Source organism: Echinops telfairi, unplaced genomic scaffold (assembly GCF_000313985.2).
Source record: "Echinops telfairi isolate 266 unplaced genomic scaffold, ASM31398v2 ScPeMD7_7469;HRSCAF=8507_1, whole genome shotgun sequence".
NCBI classification, from domain to species: domain Eukaryota; kingdom Metazoa; phylum Chordata; class Mammalia; order Afrosoricida; family Tenrecidae; genus Echinops; species Echinops telfairi.
In genome coordinates, this window is record NW_022111373.1 from 34110629 (window position 1) to 34134766 (window position 24138).

General features: G+C 36.6%; 1 protein-coding gene across 1 annotated transcript in view; it reads left to right on the plus strand.

The window, feature by feature from the left end:
* Positions 1 to 24138, plus strand: part of TMEM232 (transmembrane protein 232) — a 223444-nt gene that overhangs the window by 79085 nt on the left and 120221 nt on the right. The window contains exon 11 of the mRNA XM_045285061.1: positions 17296 to 17474. Coding sequence (XP_045140996.1) covers positions 17296 to 17474 — 179 coding nt within the window. The remainder of the gene's footprint in view (positions 1 to 17295; positions 17475 to 24138) is intronic.

The following is a 24138-nucleotide window of genomic DNA, read 5'->3' on the forward strand; positions in this document are numbered from 1 at the left end:
GCTTCTTCTTGGGTAATCATCTGAACCTCACCTTTAGGAGCTTTCTGAGACTTTATTTTAGTGACAAATCTAGCGGAAATAATTGGTGGTGAGGGTGTTTCTTGCGTGCTCTCAGCAATATCTTGGAAGGCATCTCCCTCAGGCAATGCTACGGATGCAGCCCCACCTGGCACATCAACTTGAATAGTTTGGCTAATCTGCTCAGGTGTGGATTGAGGAGAGGGATGGTCTCAGAGCCTCAGAAGTGTGCCTCAGGTGCAGACTAACAGATTTGAAAGCTTCCGTCTGTGCTACAAAGGAGAGCCTTCTCTCCGCTAGTGAAACAGCAGACATTGCTGAGAACCAGGTCCAGAGTCGCATTATGCGAGTGGCTGAATTACAAAGGCAGCTGAATTACAAATCTAGATCAGTGTCTGATACCAAAGTGAGGGTATTGATTGGGAAAAGTTGGGACCCTGAAACATGGGACGGGAACATATGGGCTGATGATCCAGAAGAGGAGGATATTGAGCCCTTAGAAACAATGGACACACCCCAATCAACTAACTACCTCAGTGTTTCTCACCAATACTGGCTTAGTGATGCATCTTCTCATAGCATCTGTCTTCCTCAAATGTACTCCTATCCTTTTGTCTTTCTCTATTTTTATAGACTGTCAATTAGAGAGGATCAGGATTCACCCTACTACAATATAACCTTACCAAAGTAGTTGATAACAAAGGAGAACTATATCTAAAAAAGGTCACATTTACTGGTACAAGGGTTATCATTTCAACACAACTTTGAGACAATTTAGTTTAATGATAACAGTTGGTTTATGTTTAAAGCAGACTGTTCTGTTCTTAAATGGAATGCTCTATAAATGTCTATTATGTCAAATTGGTTAGCAAAGTTATGTAGGTTTTATATACCCTGATTTTTCTGTCTACTTGTTTTTACAGATTAGTGGGAGCTTAAGTTTGAAGTCTTGGTATCATTGTGACATTTTTCTTTTCCCTTTCAGTTGTATACATTTTTGTATTGTGTTTTGACATCATAGTGTTACATGCTCTTGAGCCATAGTCCCTTGTCATCATGTGATGTTTCTCTGTATATCTAGTCATATTCTTTGGTTTGAAGTCTATTTTGTCTGACACTTATAGACTCACTCAGGTTAATTTTGATGAGTGTTAGCATAGTATTTCATTTTTTATTATTTTACTTTTAACATATCTTTTTGTTATATTTTCAGTGCTTTCAATGCTTTGTAATCAACATATTTGGATTTTTTTTAATTCAGCCTGGCAGTCTGCCTTTTCATTTATTTTAGTCTATGTACATTTTATGTGGTTGTTGATATAGTTAGATTTAATCTACCATCTCATTAATTAATTTACATTTGTCTCTTTTTTGCATCTTAAAAAATTATTGTTATTATTGGATTTTACCTTTATAATTTGCTTATTAGTCATGCCCCTCTTAATTTTCAATGTGTTCCATAGAGTTTTGTGTATACATCATTATTTCTTCACATTTTATCTTCAAAAATACTATATTGCATCACATGTCAAACCCATGCCACACTGTATTCCAATTCTCTCATGTTATGTGCTATTTTTTCATATGCTTTTATTTTAAATGTATTAAACATTCTCAGTATGTTGTTACTACTTTATTTCTTTTAAAGTCAGTTATCTTTCAATAGTTAGAAACAGGAAAATATATCCTTCTTATTTTCCTTCATTTACATTTTTCTTGAAATCTTCATTTTATATATCTAAACTTTTATAAGTCTGTAGGATGCCTTCAGAGAAAGGTTCAATGAGAGTAGGGTTTCTAAGGGTCTGCTAAGCCAGTTAAATTCTAGGCATGATCTGCTCTGAACTTGGTGAGGACTACAGTGGGAGACTTCAGATGAGTAGGTTGTGAGGATGGCACAGGACTCGGCAGTGTTCTGTTCCAGTGTGCATGGAATCACCATGGGTGGAACCGACACAATGGCACCTGACGGCAACACCAACCTTGATAGATTTCCTTGATGCATGGAATGATTATGAATGAATGCTAATCAGGAAAGATGCTTTAAAAATGAAGCATGACAATAATGTGGGAATAAGGAGAGAAAAGTTGCATTCACTCCCCATCACATCAGTGCTCCTTCTTCACGGGTAGCAAGAGCTGTCCTACAAGATCATGGGGAAACCGTACCCCATCCACCCTACAACCCTAATCATCCTTTTAAAAACTTACTTTTGTTCCCTAAACACAAAGAATAATGAAAAGGAATACAATTAGAGTCCCTCAAGGATTCCAAAGCTGTCGTTTTGACATTATGTCATAACATTATATCAAAAATAATATCATAAAATTCTTCAGTAAAGAGTGTCATTGTTGTTGTTAGGGGCCATCCAGTCAGTTTCAACTCATAGCGGACACAAGAGAACAAAGCCCGACCCGTCCTGCACCATCTTCACACTGCTCCGTGCTTGAGCTCCCTGTGGCGGCCGCGGTGTCAGGCCATCTTACTGACGGTCTTCCTCGTTTCCGCTGCTCCTATACCTTACCTGGCATGATGTCCTTCCACAGGGACTACTCTCTCCTGCAACATGCTTAAAATATGTAAGACAAAGTCTCATGATCCTGGGCTTTACGGAATAGTCTTGTCATACTTCTTCCAAGACAGATCTGTTTGTTCTTTTAGCAGTCCATGGTACTTTCAATATTCTCCTCCAGGACCACAATTCAAATGCATAAATCCTTCTTAGGTCTTCCTTATTCAAAGTTTAACTTTCACATGCATGTGAGGTAATGGAAAATACCATCACTTGGGTCAGGTGCACCTTTAGTCCTTAAAGTAACATCCTTGATTTTCAATACTTCAAGAGGTCTTGTGCATCAAATTTACTCATTTACCTCTTTTGATCTCTTGAGTGCTATTTCCATGAATACTGATTGAGGACCGAAGCAAGACAAACTCTTTGACAATTTCAACCTTTTCTGCATTTATCATGAACCTCTGACAGCTCTCATCAATATGCTGCTCCAAATGTTGTTGAGTAATCAGCAAAATTTTATTTGCAGGTGATATTAATGATATTGATCTAAAGACATATAGTCTCAGAAACTCACTTGGCAATTCTACCCTGTCCTGGAGGGTCACTGTGAGTTGGAATCACCTCTATGGCAGTGAGTTTGGATTTTGGGGTTATCTTGCTAGGAAACTGGCCCTGACACTGGGCCCTAATGAGCTTAGGGGACTAAATGAGGGGCTGCTGCAGGCATTCTTCCTTCACATTCATTGACTGGAGGCTTGTCTGGGGTGCTGTCCAAGAGCTTTGAGTCTGGAATGATGGCAGAGGCAGATCATTGGTCACTAGAATTTATAAGAAGGGGAAAGAATTAATGTGATTTCTTAAAAGCTCCGACAGATTACTGGGCTTCTCATGAAATGTATTATGTCTATAAATAAATTCCATTGTAGCTCTGTACATGTTTAAAGGGCTCCTACTCTCTCTCTCTTTTATTCCCTGGTATAGCTACTACGATTCTCTTTGATTGGATCAGGCTAAAACAGAATGCTAGATTTTTTTTTAGTCAAAACGCATTGACCATATAAAGTTCTTGTAAGAGGAAGGAGCTGAGAATCTCACAGGAACATTATTTTTACAGTTTGGAAGTATAAACAATACAAAGTTGTATATCCTTGATACTATGGTCTAAAATTCATCCATAGCTAAGAATAATGGGAAATGACCTGTGAACTAGAATTTAGCAATTATTTCCAAAAGTGTTATTGTGCCACTGTACATTGAAACATGTCATTTTAAAAATCAATGTTTTGTAATAATGTGTCTTAGCAGAGGACAAAGCAATAATAACAATAGCATAGATGTTCTATTTCTATCTAAATTAATTAAGAAACAATGTGTATACATTAACTAAAATAGCTCACTGGGAGCATGTAACTTCTGTCATATGGATCAGAATTACGTTATGATCCTCTAGAGATGATTCAGACTGAGTTTTTTCTGTCATTTAATTTGTGCTAGAAATGAATAGTAATACCCTAGAGTCATTTTCCTCTCTTCCTCTCCCATCCATTAAGAATAACCTGATTATATGTTCAAGGACACAGCAAACTCTAATTTGATCTACCACAGTAGTTCAGCATTTGCTCCACACATTTCTTAAGGCTTTGGGTGCAGAATTACTTCAGAGTGTAAAAACCAAACTACCGAACTCGCTGCCACAAGTCAACGCAGACTCATTGACTGGGTGCGACCCCCTGAGAGTTTCTGAGACTGTAGCTCTTTAAGGGAGTAGCAAGCCCCGTATTTCTGCAGCAGAGCTGCTGGTTTTGAACTGCCCACCACGTGAATCATAGCCCAACATGTAACATCAAAGGCACTTCTAAAGTCTTGCTGCTTGAAAGGAATTTCATAGCTCTTGCAAATAATGTGCCCACATAAACAACACATCCACACATTTGGATAATATACATAGCATGCCTATCAAAATAATTTGCAAGGAGTTTTTATGGCTGGCGTACACACGCACACACACACACACACACACCAATAATACACACTATATACGTATATGTATATACGCATATATATATATATATATACGTATATAGTGTATATTATTGGTGTGGGTGTATGTATAATGTGCGTATTATTCGCATAAAGTGTGGTAGTAGAAGGCCCCCAAATGCATAGGGTGATAAAGAATTTATGTAAGAGGTAGAGAGACAAAGGCAACAAAATTGTTCAAAGGGAGACACCTGTATATGAAGATGGGACTTGGTGTTGAAAATTTTGGATGAGTGTCAGGTCCTCTATTGAAAACAGTAGATAACTTTCCTAATCTCTCAGTGTCTTAGTACTTGAGATTTTGGATTTTAAAAAGTTTTTTTTTTTTTTGGTATGTTGTAACATACTTATAAATATAAAGGTATTCCTTTATTTATGCTTCAAAAGCATCTTTGACATTTTTGGTTTTTGTCTTTTTCTTCCCCCTAAGATTCAAAAGACAGGGCCTTTTATATTTCTTGGTAGTAGAATTTAGCCTAGTAAAATTTAAAGTAAGTTGACGAATCTAAAAAATAACTTTCCTAGGTTTGTTTATAGTGATCACAATCATTCTTTTTAAATTTAAAGTTTTTGTGATTTGGGTGAAAGGCTGCCGTGCAATTTTTTTAACCCTTTCAGCAGTTAATACACACTTAGATTCTTGATGTTGATTGGAATCCTTAATGTAACACACTTATCCTACTTCATACCTGAGTTTCCTGTTTTCTTGTATCTTGGCCTTATCCTTGTGTGCCGTATGGATTTATCTTTGAGTAATTGCTGCCCTTTTGATCTTGTATGTTTAATTGTTGCAATGAGTATACAATTCCCTGGTGTTATTGTTCACTTAAAAGCCATTTTATTGTTTGGGTGAGAGATAAATCATGAGAATGAATTGTGTTCCAGGCTTGAAGGGTGACTTCAAGGTTCCACCAGTCTCTAATCAGACCAATGACACTATTTTTGTTTTGTGGTTTTGATCTTCTTCTAATCTCCCCAGAACCTTTTAGTGTGATCCCTTTCAGAGTGGTCAGTAGTGTAATCACTGGACAGCTGCTAGGACTATTTCCGGGTCATGGAGACTAATATTTGCATGATCCATTAGTTCTTCAGATATTTGTTTCCATCTGTTTTTACTTGTATTCACTCTTCTTTGCTTTGGATAGGGAGAGATTAACAGTTGTACGTTAGATGTTTGCTCACAAGTTTTTAAGACCCCAGTTGAACACACCAATGTGAAATGTCGAACATTTTCTTTGTGGACCATGTTATGTTGTCCTCAATGTCTCCCACAGCTATGGTCCTGAGCCTTGTCCCTCAGGGACTCATTCCCTCAACATGCTTGGTGAAGGCTAAGAACTTTTACAACATGGCACACTGTGTGCTGCTATGTAGAACTATGTAGATATAGTTGCAGATTATGTGGGGAAATATCCTTTGTTATACACATATTTCTGGATATGGTCCCAATCATCTTTCTACACCTGTGTAGTTTTCATGTCTGTCTGTCTGTGTATCCACTTGTAGATTATTGTTATTACAAGATTGTATGTGTTATAATTATCTTTGTTGTGATTAACGCTTGTTCTCCACCCGGTGTCTTCCTTTGCCTTGAACACCTTGTTCTGATTCTCCTCTTACTATACATTACCTTTCACTTAACATCAGTTAATATGTATTCACTCTCTAATTTGTGATTTACATTTTCTTGTCCTCCTACCTCTGGTAATATTCAAAGAATGTTTTTTTGTGTGTGTGAACTTTGTTGACATTTTATAATAAGAGTAGTCTCATCCAATATTTGTCTTTTTGTGATTGACTAATTTCACCTAAAATTATATCCTTCAGGTCCATCCATGTTTTGCAAATTCTTTGTTACTTTTAAATGTTGCATAATATTCCACTGTGTGTATGCACCCTAATTTGTTTATTCATTCATGGGTTGGTGTGCATTGTGGTTATTTCTATCTTTTTGCTATTGTGAGGAGTCCTGCAATGAAAATAAATGGCTACATTTCCTTACATTGAAAAACTACAGAATAAAATCAGTAGAGGGAAAATTTCTGGATGTATTAAGTCTGGAACTTCTGGTTGTTTGTTCCTCAGAGTTCTTAGACACTCTACTTCTCTCACCAACAACGTGTGACGATATACACAGAGTATTACCAACTTGGTAAGCGTTCTTGAACTTTGGTGTCCTAAAATCTTATTGGAGAGCAGTCACATTGACATAGTTCACTGCTCACAATGTAACTTTTTTTTTTAACCTGACTAACTTAAGTCTCCAATCTCTCCAACAACTTGGCTGATACGATGTGGTCTAAAGCTTCCCTGACATGAACCACATTCTTATCTTAAACTATCTAGTTTTGCCCAAAACCTCCATGTAAACAAAGACTTTCCTGTCCCATAGGGCCTTCCAAAGGCTAGGGCTAACTTCCCAAGAACTGAGAGGGTTAGCTTAACCCTGCCTTTGGGTGAAGTTAATTATTTATTGCACACCCCAAGCCCAAGCAACCATCACTTTGATATCAGATCAAAGTGATCTACAGTCTAAGCAATCATCACTGTTATCCTAGATTACTGTACAACCATCACTTTGATATCAGATCAAAGTGATCTACAGTCTAAGCAATCATCACTGTTATCCTAGATTACTGTAAAAATTCAAAAATCTCCTTATTGCCCTCATATCTTTTAGAAATGATTTCCTTCCAATTTTTAAAGCTCTTCTTTAAAACATGGAGCAGGTTTTATCAGTTGTTAAGTTTCAGATATTCTGATAGCTTTTCATTACACAAAGAGTAAAATCTAAATTCTTTTCTATGGCCTACAAGATTGGTCATGATTATTGTGAACATGCACTTACAAAGGGTATACAGCTCTAAATTTAGTCACGTACATTCTGTATTATCTTCTATTTATCTGAACTGTCAACTACTCCAGGCCCAAGGCCTTTGTAGTTTGCATTTCTTTTGTGGAAACTATTTTCTTGAATGCTCTACTTTTTTTCATTTTTCAGATGATAACTTAAATATCATCTCCTCACAGAGGACATTCCACCATTTGTCTGCTATTGATCACAATGAGCTTACCACTGTCCTACAGTAAAGAATAATTTAGAGTCATGGTATAGAGCTAGTGTAGTGTATTACTTAAAACAACTAAGGAGAAAATGAGATTCCTTTCAACACACTTTCCATCTGGGAACAAAAAAAAGTGGTTGGGGAGTTTTTAAATCTATGGGAAAGAGAAAGTTCAAAATATGTAAGGATTTATGGTGGTTTCTGTGCATTAATTAACAAGCTCCTCACTTCTAAAGTGGCTCTTAATAGCATAAATAATGCAGTTCTGGTCAATTTTCATTCCTTGAGAGGAGCCTTAATATTCCGATGTTATTTGAAAGCCATGCTACTTTCCTGGTACATATTCTTGGATCCAGATGGCACCAAATTGTTGTCTGTAGCTGAAAAAATAACCCCTGCAAGTGGGAAGATTTACAAGCTAGATTAGCAGAGACTGGGGAATGGTATTTCTCTTGGTTAAGTGGTTAGGCACATCTGGAGATGTTTTTATTACTTGCGTAGTTCAGTCCGAGGGGCCCTTAATCTGGGTGGAAAATTACTCAACCCACTTGGTTCCATGTCTCCAGTGATTTTCTTTTGCTAGTCATTGTCTGATGCTATTCATTAGCTTTTCAGTGACTAATTCCTCTGACCTGGATAGCTTATTCCTTTCTCTGTGGTCTGCTGTTAGTCTGGAAGCTCTACTGAAAATTGTTCATTTTGGGTGACTCTGCTGTATTTGAAAATACCAGTGACATAGCTTCTAGCATCACAGCAACACACAGACCACCATGTACAACCACAAACTATGGAGACCCTAGAGAAAATGAGAATACCAGAACACTTCATTGTGCTTATGAGGAACCTGTACAGGCATCAAGAGTACAAGAGTACAAGAACAGAGAAAGATAATATTGCATGTTTTAAAATGAAGAAATATGTGTGTCAGAGTTGTATCCTCTCACCATATGTATTCAATCTGTATTCTGAGCAAATAATCATAGAAGCTGGAGTATAGGTGTGTCCTACACCCATTTAAAGATCTAATTTAATGGCTGAAGGCAAGTTGGCTTACAAACTCTCTATTTTCATACTTTCCAATAATCTTTTCTGTCAATCATTAAATCGATAACAATAAGCAGAAGCAATCAGTATAAATATGATAGAGTCAGAGCCTAAACACCTATTTAAAAGAGTGAAATTCAATCCTTATCAATCTAAATCAGTGGTTCTCAACCTTCCTAATGCCGTGACTCTTTAATGCAGTTCCTCATATTGTGGTGACCCCCCAACCATAAAATTATTTTTGTTGCTACTTCATAACTGTAATTTTGCTACTATTATGAATCAGGCATCCCTTGTGAAAGGGTCATTTGAAGTCCAAAGAGGTTGTGACCCACAGGTTGAGAACCACTGATCTAAATTTTCTTATCTAAACGAAATTTTCTTATCTAAACTTAAAACAGTCAAATTCAATCCTTTCTTCTTTAAACTATTTAACTATTTAAAATATGCAATATGGCCTTAGTCCTCTGACTGTATGAAGCAAGAGCAGGGCCTTCTGTCAACGATTTTGACCTTCCATCAGCCATTTTGACTAAGCAGCATGGTCCTCAGTGAAGAAGGTCAAGGGGCCATTTTTCCTCCTTAGCTTAAAAGCATTCATTTTCACAATTTGAGACAGGAATAGCCAAAGGCAACAATAATACTTTTTAAAAAAAATCAGAATTTGAACTTCCCATGTTCTTTCCAGGAAAAAAACTAGGAAACTGCATGGTCATATCTGACCTCCAGCTAGCCAGAGAAGAAAGAGTGCCATGAGGCAGAGATCAGACAAACATTCACTCTCCATCTTCATGATTTTCTTCTCTAATTCTCTACCTGTTAGGGTGGATTGATTAGGGAATCAAATTAATTGATACTCATATACACGTAAGAAAGAGCTTTATATCAAGGAGTAATTAGATATCAAGAAAACATCCCAGCCCAGTCCAAATCAAGTCCATAAATCTGATACTAGTCCATAAATCCCTCTTCAGATTAATGATGGAGAATACAGGTATATCAAAGGCCAGTGGGTGCATAGTTAATAAGCATTCCTCCAACGCTGATGCCACATTCTTCATATAATCCAACTTCTCTGATTATTTGCTCAACATATAGATTGAACAAGTACGGTGAAAGGATATAACCCTAACGCATACCTTTCCTGTTTTTAAGCCAGGCACTACTTCCTTGTTCTGTTTGCAAAACTGCCCCTTGATCCATGTACGAGTTCTGAAGGAGCACAATGAATTCCAATTCTTCTCAAGATTATCCACAGTTTATTATCTGTTTATTATTATTCTGTTATTATCCACACTTTAATGTTTTTGCATAGTTGATGAAACATAAGTAAACATCTTTCTGGTATTCTCTGCGTTGAACCAAGATCTATCTGACATCAGCAATGATATCCCTCGTTACATGTCCTCTTTTGAATCCAGCCCAAACTTCTGGCAGTTCCCTGTCGATATGCTGCTGTAACCGTTGTTGGATGATCTTAAATAAAAGTTTACTTTAGTGAATGATGGGGGGAGTACGGAGTGCAGACCCAAAGCCCTTTAGTAGGCCACTGGAGATCCCATTACAGAGGGGTCTCGGAGAGGAGGCGAGCCAGTCAAGGTGCAATGTAGCAATGACAAAGAATGCAACTTTCCTCTAGTTCCTAAATGTTTCCTCCCCGCTCCCACTATCATGATCCGAATTTTACCTAGCAAGTCTGGCTAGACCAGAGGATGTACTGTACACTGGTACAGACAGGAACTGGAAATACAGGGAACCCAGGGCGGGGACGGACAACAGAAAAGTGGGTGAAGGGAGCCGTCGGATAGGGCAAGATATGACAAAATAATAATTTATAAATTATTAAGGACTCATGAGGGAGGGGGGAGCGGGGAGGGAAGGGAAAAATGAGGACCTAATGCCGGGGGCTTAAGTGGAGAGGAAATGTTTTGAGAATGAATGTACAAATGCGCTTTACACAATTGATGTATGTATGGATTGTGATAAGAGTTGTATGAGCCCCTAATAAAATGATTTAAAAAAAGTTTACTTGTGTGAGATATCAGTGATATCAGTCTATAGTTTGAGGCTTCTTTTGGTTATTTTTCTTTGAAACAGGCACAAATATGGATCTCTTTCAGTCAGTTAGCCAGGTAGCTGTCTTCCAAATTTCCTGGCATAGATGCGTGAGTATTTTCAGTGGTTCTTCAGCTTTCTAAAACATTTCAATTGGCATTCCCTAAATTCCTGGTGACTTGTTTTTCACTAATACATTCAGTGCAGCTTGAATGTCTTCCTTCAGCACCATTAGTTCTTGCTCATATGCTGTATCCTGAAATGTGGATTGTTAGTGTACTCTTCGAAGTCTCCTTAATTTCTCGAAATTAATGATAAATCTGCATAAAATAGGTTTAAAATGTGCATCCCATTGATGGGTTATATTTCAAACTTTTGGTAAAAAAATCAGTTTTATATTTACATATAATTTAAAAAATTCCAGTGTATCAGTTTTAACTAATAATAGAGTTTTAATAGTTCTTATTACAGAGAAACTTTATTTCCAAAGAATTTTTTGCTTAATCAAAATTTCATATTTGAACCTATGCTTTCCTAAAGCACCAGCAAGTGAAGGAGTAAAAGATACTATAAGATTGGCAATTGTACATATGATGGTGAGTCAAAAAGTACTGTTACTTGGGTTCTAACTCATACATGTTTTTGTGAATGCAATTGAGTTGGTTTCAACTCATAGCACCCTAATGGACAACAGAAGTCAACACTGTCTAGTCCTGTGCCATTGTCACAATTGCTGTTATGTTTGAGCCTGTGTAGCATCTTTCAAGGATTCTCTGCTTTCTTCCAAGAGCTAGCTGACATTTTCAGTGTTATCCCTTGTGCTATATCCTCTTCTGAATCCAACCTGAATTTTCAGCCAATCTCTGTCAATGTATATTGCAATCATTGTTGAATCATCTTTAGAAATTTTATTTACATGTGTATTAAAAGATACTGTTTTATAATATGTGCATTCTTTTGAGTCAACTTTCTTTGGAATGAATGTTAGTGCGAATCTCTCCCAATCATTTGACCAGGTCTTCTGCATTTCTTTGCATATGTGAGTGAATGATTCCAGTGCTTCATCAGCTCCTTGAAAGTTTTATATTTTATTCTGTCATTTCCTGGAGCTTTGCTTCTTTAAAAAAAAATAATTTTATTGGGGGCTCTTACAACTCTTATAATATTCCATACATCAGTTGTATCAAGCATATTTGTACATATGTTGCCATCATCTTTTCCAAAACATTTTCTATGTGTTGCCTTTAGTGCAACTTGGACTGCTTCCTTTACTTCCATTGATTGTTGAAGTGCTAGTCTTGCAATCTCTGAATGTTGTCTAGTTTTTTCTGGTACAATGGCTGTGTGCTACGTCCATCGTATCCTTTTGATGCTTCCTGTGGAATTCGGTACTTTGCTCATGAATCTTTCAATATTGCAACTTGAGGCTTGCATTTTTTCTTTAGTTCTTTTAGGTTGATATATGCTGACTGTGTTCTTCCTTTTTGTTTTTCAAACTCTAGGTCTTTGTCTATTTCTTTTTTTTTTTTCAAAACTATTGGGATTCTACCATTTATTTAAAAGAACCACAGAACATCACAAGTGGCTTCCACTGGTTGGCCAGCACATGGTGGTGACTCCACTGTCCTCCATACGCTTGGGACCTGCTGCCTTCTGCCATTCCCAATGTCCCCAGACAAGTCTCTGGTACTGCTGCTGGTGCCAGGCAGAGACTGAGATGTGCCCTGCAGCCACCTCCGGTGCTTTTCCCGTAACCTGTTTCCTGCTGGAAGTCTGATCTCTGTACTTGAGAGCCCAGCCTGGACCTGACTGTGGAGGAGAGGCCAGCCTGGGGTCCTTCACAAAGCCAACTACCTTGTGTGTGCTTTGGCACCGGATCTTTGTCTATTTAATTACTATAATTTTCTGTCTTCTTGGGCTGCCTTTGAAAATTTCTGTTCAGTTCCTTAATTTCATCATTGTTCTAGATGCTTTAACTACTTTATAATCAAAAGTAAGTTTTAACGGTCAACCTAAATCCATAGACGCTCCTATAAGAGTGACTAGAGTAGTTCCAGTCCAGAGGTGGGGACAGGATGTCTGTCTTGGAGAAGGTGATTTCACTTCTGTCGGTGGGGAAATCAGGTGTGGTAAGTTGACTTGGAGAAGAATGATAATATTACTTATATATATTCCGCAAGGGGGGGAATATACTAAGTATGATGGTCCTAATTGGGCATTTTTGACCCAGCTTCTACCCAGCCTGTCGTGATTCAGGTTGTGTGCAGCAGACAACTGGTACTTCAGAATCTCGCTTTTCAAAGTGCACCACATCACTCCTGGGCCATGACCAAAAAATGGATTTGAAATACCCAATAATCATACTGGAATTTACCTTAAATATATCTGTGGCATGTCACATATGTATGTCATGAAAATGCATGTCTTAGTCCAGCAGGTATAGTTCTACCTTGTGAATGAGTGTTATTGGAACTTTTGCTCTATCCCTAATCCTTATTGTTTACGATGTAAAGAGCATCCAGTCACTTAAGTTTTAATCTCTGCAACTCAATGATCCATGCATTCTTGTCTAAAAAGCTGCCCTATGCATGTATGCTTTTTTTCCTCAACAGTATTTTAAATTATATACCATTGGCTAAATTAATGATGCTATCAATAGAGTTATCTAGGCTTCAAGAGGATGATTTATAATGTTTCCTGATAAAATGATAATGTTTCTAAAGTAGACCAGCCACATATACAAAACGTAAATGTATGAATGTATTTTGAGCTTGCACTTAATTGTAGCCATAGCCTAAGAACAATTAGTGTTTCTGACATTGCCCTAATTCATATTGCCCTCATGAAGAAATAACCGAACATATGAGTGCTACAGCAAAGGGGTGAAGATATCAGCTGCTCCGGGTATCAGAAAGAATAGCACCTGGGGTCTAAAGACTTTTCTTAAAACAAGCAGCCATCTTAGTCAGGTTCAGCTAAGTCTACCAGGAAGAATTACACCATCCAGTGTTAACTGAGGCTTATAAATAAGAAAATCCAAGGACGGAATGGGATTAGTGCTTAAATTCTGACCACCGAGTTTGCAGAAGTCTGTGAATGATAGTTAAAGCCTCAAATTCATTTGCAGAGTCCCCACATGGGTGAAGTTCTCAGTGAATACCTTCTGGCCACTGCCCAGGAATGTGAATAGTCTTGCTATGAGACAGAGTGCATTGAAAAGTGAACTAATGCAATGGATTTGTTTTAATTTCCTTCAACTTCTATTTGAACCTCGATATGACCAATAGGTGATTGATTTTATACCAAGGCCCTGGCCCTGTTTTGCCTGCTGATATTGAGATTAGCTCTTCCCACAGATGTAGTCAGTTTGAATTCTGTGTACTCCATCTGGTAAAGTGCATAGTTGCCATGTGCATAGTTGCCAATTGGGTTATTGGAAAAAGGCACTTGCAATGAACAAGTTTTGGGTCTTGCACAATACTCTCATGTAAGCTCCCGCTTCAGAGGTTTATAGACATAGTTGGAGAAACAACCACTTCAAGATTTAATATTATGGTTTAATAAATGTTTTTTAAATTTCTGTAGCAATACTGTTTTTTTCCTTATCCTTTTGTATTGTGTTCCTACCATTCCTAAAATTTTTATACAATTTCTCTTCTATCTCCTCTTTATTTCACTCCAGCCAGTTCCTTTCCAATAATAGAATGGGAAGTAGAGATTGAAAGAAAAGCATGCAATTGGAGAGACTCTCCTGCCTGGACAAGATTAGATCAAACATTACCTGGAGCTATGACTCTAACTATATGATGGTGGGGAATTGCTAATCAAGTTGAAGCTCACGTGTTAATGTTCCCATCTATTATTTGAAGTCGAATAATATCTACTTAGCAGAGTTGGGCTGAGGACTAGAATTAGGGAATAGAATATTCCAAGATGTTCTCTATTTAATAGTTGTAATTGTTATTCTTGATTATTTCTTAAAAAATGAAAGGAGTGGACTATAAAAGTTGAAATTGTGACCTACCACTCTATGTTGATACCTTTATTCAAGAGGGGTGTTGGCTATATCCAATGGCACACTGACTATTTCCAGGGTTTAGAGAGAAATGCACTGCGGGATTTCGCTGACTTTAAAGGCTTTTTATCTCAGTTTCTGAACTTTCTCTTCCTCTTGCTTCTCTTAGTTGTTTCTCCTCACTTACTCAGTACTCTCATGTTTCTCTTTGGTTAACCTAATTCCATCTCCCTTTTGCACTCAATATTATTTTATTCTCCAAAACTATTTTTCCAATATCTTCCTAAATCAGAATGATCTTTACCTGAATATCAATGTATAATAAAAATGTGATACATAAGTAAGCAATAAGTAAAATGAACATTTTTCTTTACTTTTTAATTTTACCGATGACAATGGTCTACATATAATCCCCTCCCAGGGGGATTGACAAAAGAAAAATGGGTGAAGGGAGGCATCAATCAGTGTAAGACATGAAATAATAATAATAATAATAATAATTTATCCAGGGTTCATGAAGGAGGGAGGGGGAAAATGAAGAGCTGATATTAAGGCCTCAAGTAGATAGAAAATGTTGTGAAAATGATGATGACAACAAATTTTCAAATGTGCTTGACACAATGGATATAGGTATGGATTGTGATAAGAGTTGTATGAGCCCCCAATAAATAAGTTTTAAGTATACATTTTAAGTTTTAGAAGTATACATTTTTTCAATGTTTGGAGGTGGGAGAGACAACAAAGAAAACACAAAAGAGTGAATGATGGAAAACATGGAAATTATGTTAAAAATTAACCTGAAATTATAATAGATGATAAGACAAAATCTATCTGCATAATAGTGTGATCTGGAGGAACTCTCCAATTAAAAAATAAATATTTGCATGTTAATTCACCCCAATTAATATGATTATTAACTGGAAAATGGAAAAAAAACAAGTGTTGATGAGAATGTGGAGATACTAGAACGTTTGTGCATTGCTAGTGGGAATGTAAAATGCTGCAGCAATGGGGTAGAGGGAGAGTGGGTTGGAAAGAGGGAACCAATTACAAGGAACTATATGTGACCTCCTCCCTGGGTACGGACAACAGAAAAGTGGGTGAAGGGAGACGTCGGACAGGGCAAGATATGACAAAATAATAATTATAAATTATCAAGGGCTCACGAGGGAGGGGGGAGCGGGGAGGGAGGGGTAAAATGAGGACCTAATGCTGGGGGCTTAAGTGGAGAGGAAATGTTTTGAGAATGATGAGGGCAATGAATGTACAAATGCGTTTTACACTATTGATGTATGTATGGATTGTGATAAGAGTTGTATGAGCCCCTAATAAAATGATTTAAAAATTAAAGAAAAGTGTTTTTATTTCTGTAAGGAAAAATATTTTTAAAGCTATATAATTTATGTTATATAACTATTATAAATATATTATAAATATGAATACACAATATGTTTATATATGTCTAGTTATACTTTATATGCAATATGTTTATAAATATTTATACATTCATACTGGGTATATGAATTATGAATTCATACTGGGATTATAAACTTATAAATGATTTCTTTTTAATTTAGAATGATGTATTTTGAATTTATTCATTATGAATTTACAGATTATATATTCATATGAGATCTATGAAGTATATTGTCAACATATTTAAAATATTCACATGTATTTGATGAATAAGTTTTATATACATTTTAACTAAACACTTATCAATATATTATATATTTATATTTATATGTTGAAAATATTGTAAATTATACATGAGTTTTAGAAGGAGCCCTCGTGGTGTAATGGCTACCCCTTAGGCTGCTGACTGCAGGGTCAGCATTCCAGACCCACCAGCTTCTCCAAGAGAAAATAGTGAAGTTATAGATACACAGCCTCACAAACCCTACATGGCATTGCTGTAAGTCAGAACTGACTTCATGGCAGTGGGTTTGGGGTTGGGTTTAGGAGAGAAATTCTCTTAGATTATTTTACCTCCTCGGAATTAATGACTTCTTATTTCTAATGGATATAAATTGCTTTTGTTTAAAAATAATAATCTAATCTATAATTATAGCAGTATGTTTTCTTTGTTAACACTATTGTAGGTTCTGTTGTTCAAAACACATTTTTCATAGTCTTTGATACATTTTACCACAGCAAGTTATTTTTCCTCTATTTTTCTAATTTCTAATTATAATTCTAAGCGTTCATATTGTGTCAAGAATTTTTCTATACTTGAATTTCAAGAGTTTATATAGTGTGTAGTCTACAGTTTATATGCCTAACTTTTAAATTTATTATGTATTATATTTTCAAGTGTAATTCGATTTTCTTATGGTTAGAAGTATTAAGATGATCAATAATCTTTTAAAATTAAAAGTGTAAAAGCTGTAAAAGGTCAGAAATTTCTAAGGCTGAGAATTTCAAGATCTTAGAATATTACGATGAAATTTGATCAGAAATGTTTTCTTCTTCTTTTATACAAACATTCCTTGGCAAGGCAAATAAAAGTATATCTTCTCAATGAATGTTTCTTTTTAAATAGGTCACCAAGTGATCTGGACTGGATACTATGGGATAGTATGTAATCTGGTGAAAATGTCCTGGGAACTTCGGGCAGATGAGGAGCAGGACGGTCTTAGAAACGTAATTTGGCAAACACTCCAGTTAATAAAGCGTCATGAGAAAGATACGCGAATCCAAACGGCACTGAAGATAGCGCAGGTAAATCCAAACACTGGTAGAAAATTGGTATTCCTCTCATCAAGAGGCATATTGCCATTTATCTCTACTGAAAAGGAATGTCCATCTCCAGTTAGCGTTAGGGACTCAGAGCTTAGAAGATAATTTTTATAATTTAACACTGAATTATTTTTGCTCAAAGATAATAAGATGGAGCTCTAAAACAGATGGTGGCATAAAATCAGTTCGCCAAATGTCTTTAAGGGTAAAACACTTAAATAAGTTTAACATTTAGGGAACATAACTGGTTCGATATCAAAGCCTGGTTCATCTCTCTCTTTCAAAAGATGATGAAAAAGTATGGAAAGTAATCAGAGTCTAAAAAATAACATTTACTTTTCATTTGCTAGGGAAAAAAATACTATTGCTAGGATGGGCTGTGAAAGCAATAAAAAAAACCTTTTTTTAGAGATCATTTGACTGGTTGCGCTTACAGCTTTTATAACAATCCATACATCAATTGTATCAAGCATATCTGTACATGTGTTGCTATCATCATTTTCAAAACATTTTCTTTCTACTTGAGCACTTGGTATCAGCTACTTTGTTTTCCCTCCCTCCCTCTCCCATCTTCCCACCCTCGTGAGCCCTTAATAAATTATATATTATTATTAATTATTTTCATATCTTACGCTGTTGGCTATCTCTCTTCAGCTATGTTTCTGTTGTTCCTCCCCTCGGGGGTGGTGGTGGTGGTGTCGTCATACGTCAATCATTGCTATTGGTTCCCCCTTTTTCCCCCTTCTCCTCCCACCTTCACCCTACTGTCATCGTATCGCTTCTCCTATTACTGTTCTTGAGGGGTGTATCTGTCCTGGATTCTGTGTGTCGAGAGCGCTTATCTGCACCAGTGTACATGCTCTGGTCTAACCAGATTTGTAAGGTAGAACTGGGGTCATGGTAGTGGGAACGTAGGGGGAGGAATCATTAAAGGACTAGAGGAAAGTTGTGTGTTTCATGGGTGCTATACAGTACCCTGCTGGCTCATCCCTTCCAGGTGACCCTTCTGTGTGGGGATGTTCAATTGTCTGCAGATGGGCTTTGGGTCTTCACTCAGTTGCCCTCTCATTCACATAGATATGATTCTTTGTTTTGGGTCTGATACCTGATACATGATCCTGTCGATCATACAGGCTGGTGTGCTTCTTCCATGTGGGTTTTGTTGCCTCCCGACTAGATGGCTGCTTGTTTAACTTCAAGCCTTTAAGGCTCCAAATACTATTTCTTGTAATAGCCAGAAACCATCAGTTTTGTTCACTACATTTGCTTATGCACCCATTTTGTCTTCAGCGATCATGTCAGGAAGATGAGTATCACACAGTGCTAGCTTATTAGAACAAAGTGTTCTTGTGTTGAGGGAAAGACTTAAGTAGTGGCCCAAAGTACATCTGCTACTTTAATACTTCGACATATAAATATATGTACATAGGGTACTTAACCACCTCACACATTCAGAAGAGACATGTTACGTGATGATTCGGATCCAAGCTTGAAGCAGTTGGAGCTAGATAGTGATACTTAACTCTACAGACCCAGCATTTGCACTCTTATGACTAAGCAGCTCAATGAGAAAAATTGACTTGTGGGAAGGGTAATGATTTTACTTGGGACTTAGGGCTTTTAGAAACGTTTAACTGGTTAGCCTGGGCTTAAGGCTCTTGTCTTAGCTTCCTTATTAGTAGTGCATTAATAATTTACTTTTAAAATAATCATAGTTTGCATAAAAATTATTTCATTATCTTATTGTTAAATTTTCAATTTCAGCATTTGGCGATATGAACTACAATGCTGAACTCACTAAAACTAAATACTTACACTTAAAGTTAAAAACCATTATTATAATTATTTAAGTTCTGTGTGAATGACACTTTTTATTCACATTAGGAGAAAAATATTTACAAAATTAACTACTTTTGCTTCTTAGAAAACAAATATGATTTTCAAGGAATGCTTTATACATACTATGCTATGCTATTCAAAATTCCACCAAACTTCATTTTGGGGGGTATGATTTTCATTAGATGCAATCCAGGATATGAAATCTGCAGGGACAGTAATAAATCCTTAAGGTTATGACAGGGAGGTTTGGAGGAAATAGGGAGCTAATCACAATAGGTACCAGAATGAAGAAAATTATCTAAAATTGATTGTGGTGATGATCACAAACTCCTTTTAATATATTTAAATGATTGAATAGTATTTTACACGGAGTATATGTTAATAAGATGGTTTTTAAATCCCCCTCAAAGTAAAAAAAAGACTTACTAGTTTCATAGAAATTGGTGGAAAGCCTGTCCACCCAGACTATGGCCCTATGTCACCTTTCAGGTGTGTAAATAAGCTCACCACCATGGCTCAATTTTCAGCCCAACAATACACAGGTCTATAAGGTGAACAATGACACTAGGGAGGATACACTCCTTAGAGTAATCAACCATTCCAGATGGAAAGAACAGCATTTACTGAATGGACCCAAAAAGCAGGACAATTTAGGAAGTATAAAGAATAGAAATGGATACGCAGTGAGGAAGTAGAATGAGTGATGTTACCTTGTAGGGATTAGTGGCATGAAACAAAGTATGTGTAAATTATTGAATTTAAAAAGATTTATTTTACAAACTGTGGTAGTTGCATAATTTCATGTCAACTTGAAGACATAAAAAAGTGTAGGGGTGGTATTCAACCTGTCAACCAGGTCACAGTCTGATGATACCTCCTTGTGGGCATGGCCTACTCATTAGAAGGGGCCTAGGAACCTCCCCACCACCCCCCTCTCTCTCTGCCTTCACCTTCCTGCTGGTAGACCCTGGTTGCTGCCAGAGCCTTGGAGATGCATCCACTGCCATTGGGTCCATGGGACTTTTTACCCACCAGCCAGTGATATTCCTGCATTCTGTATCATTGCATGTGACTTTGTGAGTTTGAAGAGGGGCTTAAGGACTAGTGTCAGACAAATGGATTCATGTTGGACTGGGCTGGGATGTTTTCCTGATATACAACTACTTCTTGATATAAATCTCTTTCTTACACATGTGTGAGTGACACTGGATTTGTTTCTCTAGTCAACCCAGTCTAACACACAAACCTTCACCCAATTCACAATTAAAAAGCTAAAACATGCAAAACAACAACAATGAAATGCATAAAACCTTTTTTTTGTCTGTGTGGTTTATTTGGAAATTGCTCAATCTGTTACCCTCGAGTACAATTTTCCTGTCACTGAGAGCCTCTGGTTCACTGTAGAGCTCACAGATATAACTACACTGATTATCCTACAAAGGAATGTCAATTCATGTTAACTGGTGGGAAAACTAGTAATGAATACTTTCAGCCCAAACGACTGTCAAATACATGGCTATTCCACTATTAACAATACAGAGTATCTACTCTCTAGATTGTTAATAGCAAATCCAATTTTAAACTATTTTCTTTTTAATCACAAGTCCAATTTTAAGTAATAATGTTTTGAAGGGCTGTTAAGAACCAAACAACCCATTTTTCTCTAGTTATTCTTTTTGTTTTGCTTTCTGTACTTAGAAGAAGAAAATCAGAAAGCTGCCTCTTGGAACTGCATTGTGTTGGATTTCGTAGACATGCTTCTATGCAGCTGCGTTTCCAATTTATCTTTCACTTTACATTGAGGAAAGAGGAAGGGGAGGGGAATATAATCATTGTATCAATTATAAAGATTAACCAGTGTCTACCATATTGGGTCTTAAGAAATAAGTTCTACTTATTTTTTAAAAATATTACAAATTGATAGTACCTATATCATTCTGTAGTTTAATCATGCCAAGCAGTATTCTACAATTGCTGCCACAATCAGTTTCTAAACATTCTTTTCCTTCCTGGGCTCCTTGACTCCCTTTTACCCTCCCTGCCCCAACTGATGTAACCCCCACCTCCCTACCCCATACCCTTATTCTACATGCTATCACTATAGATCCATCAATCCTATAGGTTTCATATACTGAAAAACAGGAAAAAAAATAACACAACTTCAAGAGGGTGACCCCAATGACATAATATCTCTGAGATAAACCCTAATGTAAACAAACAAAAACCAAACGAAAAATACAGAAAATGTTGAAAACCAGATCAGGTCCAGCATGCATCAGAGTGGGGGGTGGGGGCGGGATTTGCTGACAATGTTTTCGCTGTTCCAGTCAGGTTGATCCCTTTGATCTTCTCTACTCATCTTTCCAATGCACTCTGCTTAACAAGCACTTTCCTTCCATCCATCCCTCAATTATGGGTGGAGAGAGTTTTCCGGAAGCTTATTTCCAATCAATGTTATTCCGACAAATGTACCTTGGGCTCCCACTCTCATCTGCAGCCTTGTGCAAACCAGATTTCACAATTTAGTCTCTGATACTAATTCCTCCTTTATGATTATATGATTTACCATTCTTCAGTGACTGATGTTGGTGGGCTTCTTCCAGGTTGACTTAGTTGACATCTCACTTAGATGGCTGCTTGTTTGGAGACCAGCCTTTAAGACCCCAGACATGATTTTATCTGGTAGCAGGGCACCATCTAATTTCTTCACCACATTTTGTTATAGTACCTATATCTTCTTTGTTTCCTTCCTGAGGTCGAGTATCAAGCAAGACCATGATGTGAGAACTAATAAATCTTAAATTGGCAGTAGGATTATTTTTATTGGCTCCATGAGTCTTTTACTTGATTTAATATATATTTCATGTTTAATTTAACAGAAAATTACAGTAATGTTTTTGGCCAATTTTAAATGGAAATGAATGTTGATATTTATACCTGTGTACTCACATTCCTATTGTTTTTTTCTTCTCTGTTTTCATGAGTCTTACAATGATATATATTATGCTCTTGTTTTGTATCTATTTTTATATAGATTTAAAAATCTCAAGTCACAAAACTTTACCTCAAATATCAAATGGATTATACTGAATAATATGTAATAAAGTAAATGAGACAACTTAAAGTTGTCATTTCTATGATGGGAATCCTATTTATATACCAGTTTTCAGAGTCACTCATTTGGTAAAAGATTATCTTCTTTCTTCAAAATTTTAGTAAATTTCTATAGATAATTACATTTGAATTTCATAAGTCAGGCAATCAGACATAACATATTTTTAGATATCAGATCCTAGAAAAGATTTTATTACTCAAACAGTCTGCATTAAGAATAAGAATATAAACAAAAGCATACCACTCCTATGCTGATTAGTTTTCAATGCTCAATGAGAAGACTTCTAAATTATGCTTCATTCTCCTTTAATAGTCAATGGTCGTGGACAAGCTTTCCTCAGCAAAAAAAAAAAAAAAAAAAATCTGAGTGATAAATTTCTAAATGCAGTTATATGAGTTTAAGGCATAATTTAGATGTGAAAAGTCTGATTTGTGTGAGATATATTAATGAAAGGATACAATTTCCCCCAAACTTCTTAGTAACAGACATTTAGATACAAAACAACAGACTATATAATCTCTGACTTGGATAATTAAGCATTAGGTGAGGTTGGGCTATCTAGAAAAACAGAACCACTAATAGTCATATACATATAAGAGGAAAGAAAAGGGAACACCATTCATGAGATGGAGTGACATAATGGCTGCATCAATTTGTTAATCCGAACACATCAAGGATTCTAATGGTGACACAGAACAAGGCAGTGTTTTGTTCTATGGAAAATAGGATGCCTATGAGTCAGAACCAAGTCAACACCTAACAGAACATATAATATTTCTTCAAAAGTTAACAACTAACGATCCAAAATCCTTCTTTTCTAAAGTCCACCCTTTTCTTAATGCTTAGCTACTTTTGGCATATTTCAAATACTTAGTTCTGCATGTTTTGGAATTCTCTTCCACTCTGGTAATCTATTTCTTTTTGTGGTTCTGTAAGTTTTCATTTAGTATATATGACTATTTAAGAAGGAAAGGTGTGGAACAAGTGCGTCTCGTCCTCCCAGCTTCTGGAGGAGGACGTCACCGTTGGTGGAGTAGAAGGGCAGTGAAAAAGAGGCAGCCTGTCAACCAGCTCAAACGTGAGACCACTGTGAGGACAGTGCAGGACTAGGCAGTGTTTCCTTCTGGGTAAGAACCAAATATCGGCACCAGACAACAAGAACAACAGCATGTACCGAGGGTGTGTAACTGTTGATCAGTTTCAGATGGAAAATTTTGCTAGAATTATTCAATTTCCTTATCGGTAGCTTTATTGGTTCATGAGCAAATTTGGATAATAGTTGTATTAATGGACTTCCTGGTGCTGCTATTGCTGTCAGGTGCTATCAGGTCAGTTCCAACTTACAAGGACCCTATGTATAAAAGAAAAAGAAAACAACGGCCACTTTTGCATCATCCTTATAATTATTGTTACGTTTTAGTCCATCATTGCCCACACTGTGTCAATCCATCTTTTTTTTGTATGCAGTATATTTTACTCCCATGAAATAAAACACGTTCTTTTCATATTTGCTGAAAAGTAAAACAATAATATTGTATGAAATGTTAAACACAGGGTAGGTTGTACAAAGCTGTTTCAGAAACATCATTGCATCCAAAAGAGGGACTATTCTAAAACTGATATTCACACATTTTTAATAATAATATGTTAGAAACATACAGTGTGGCATTTAGTATATACATTCCCTTGCTC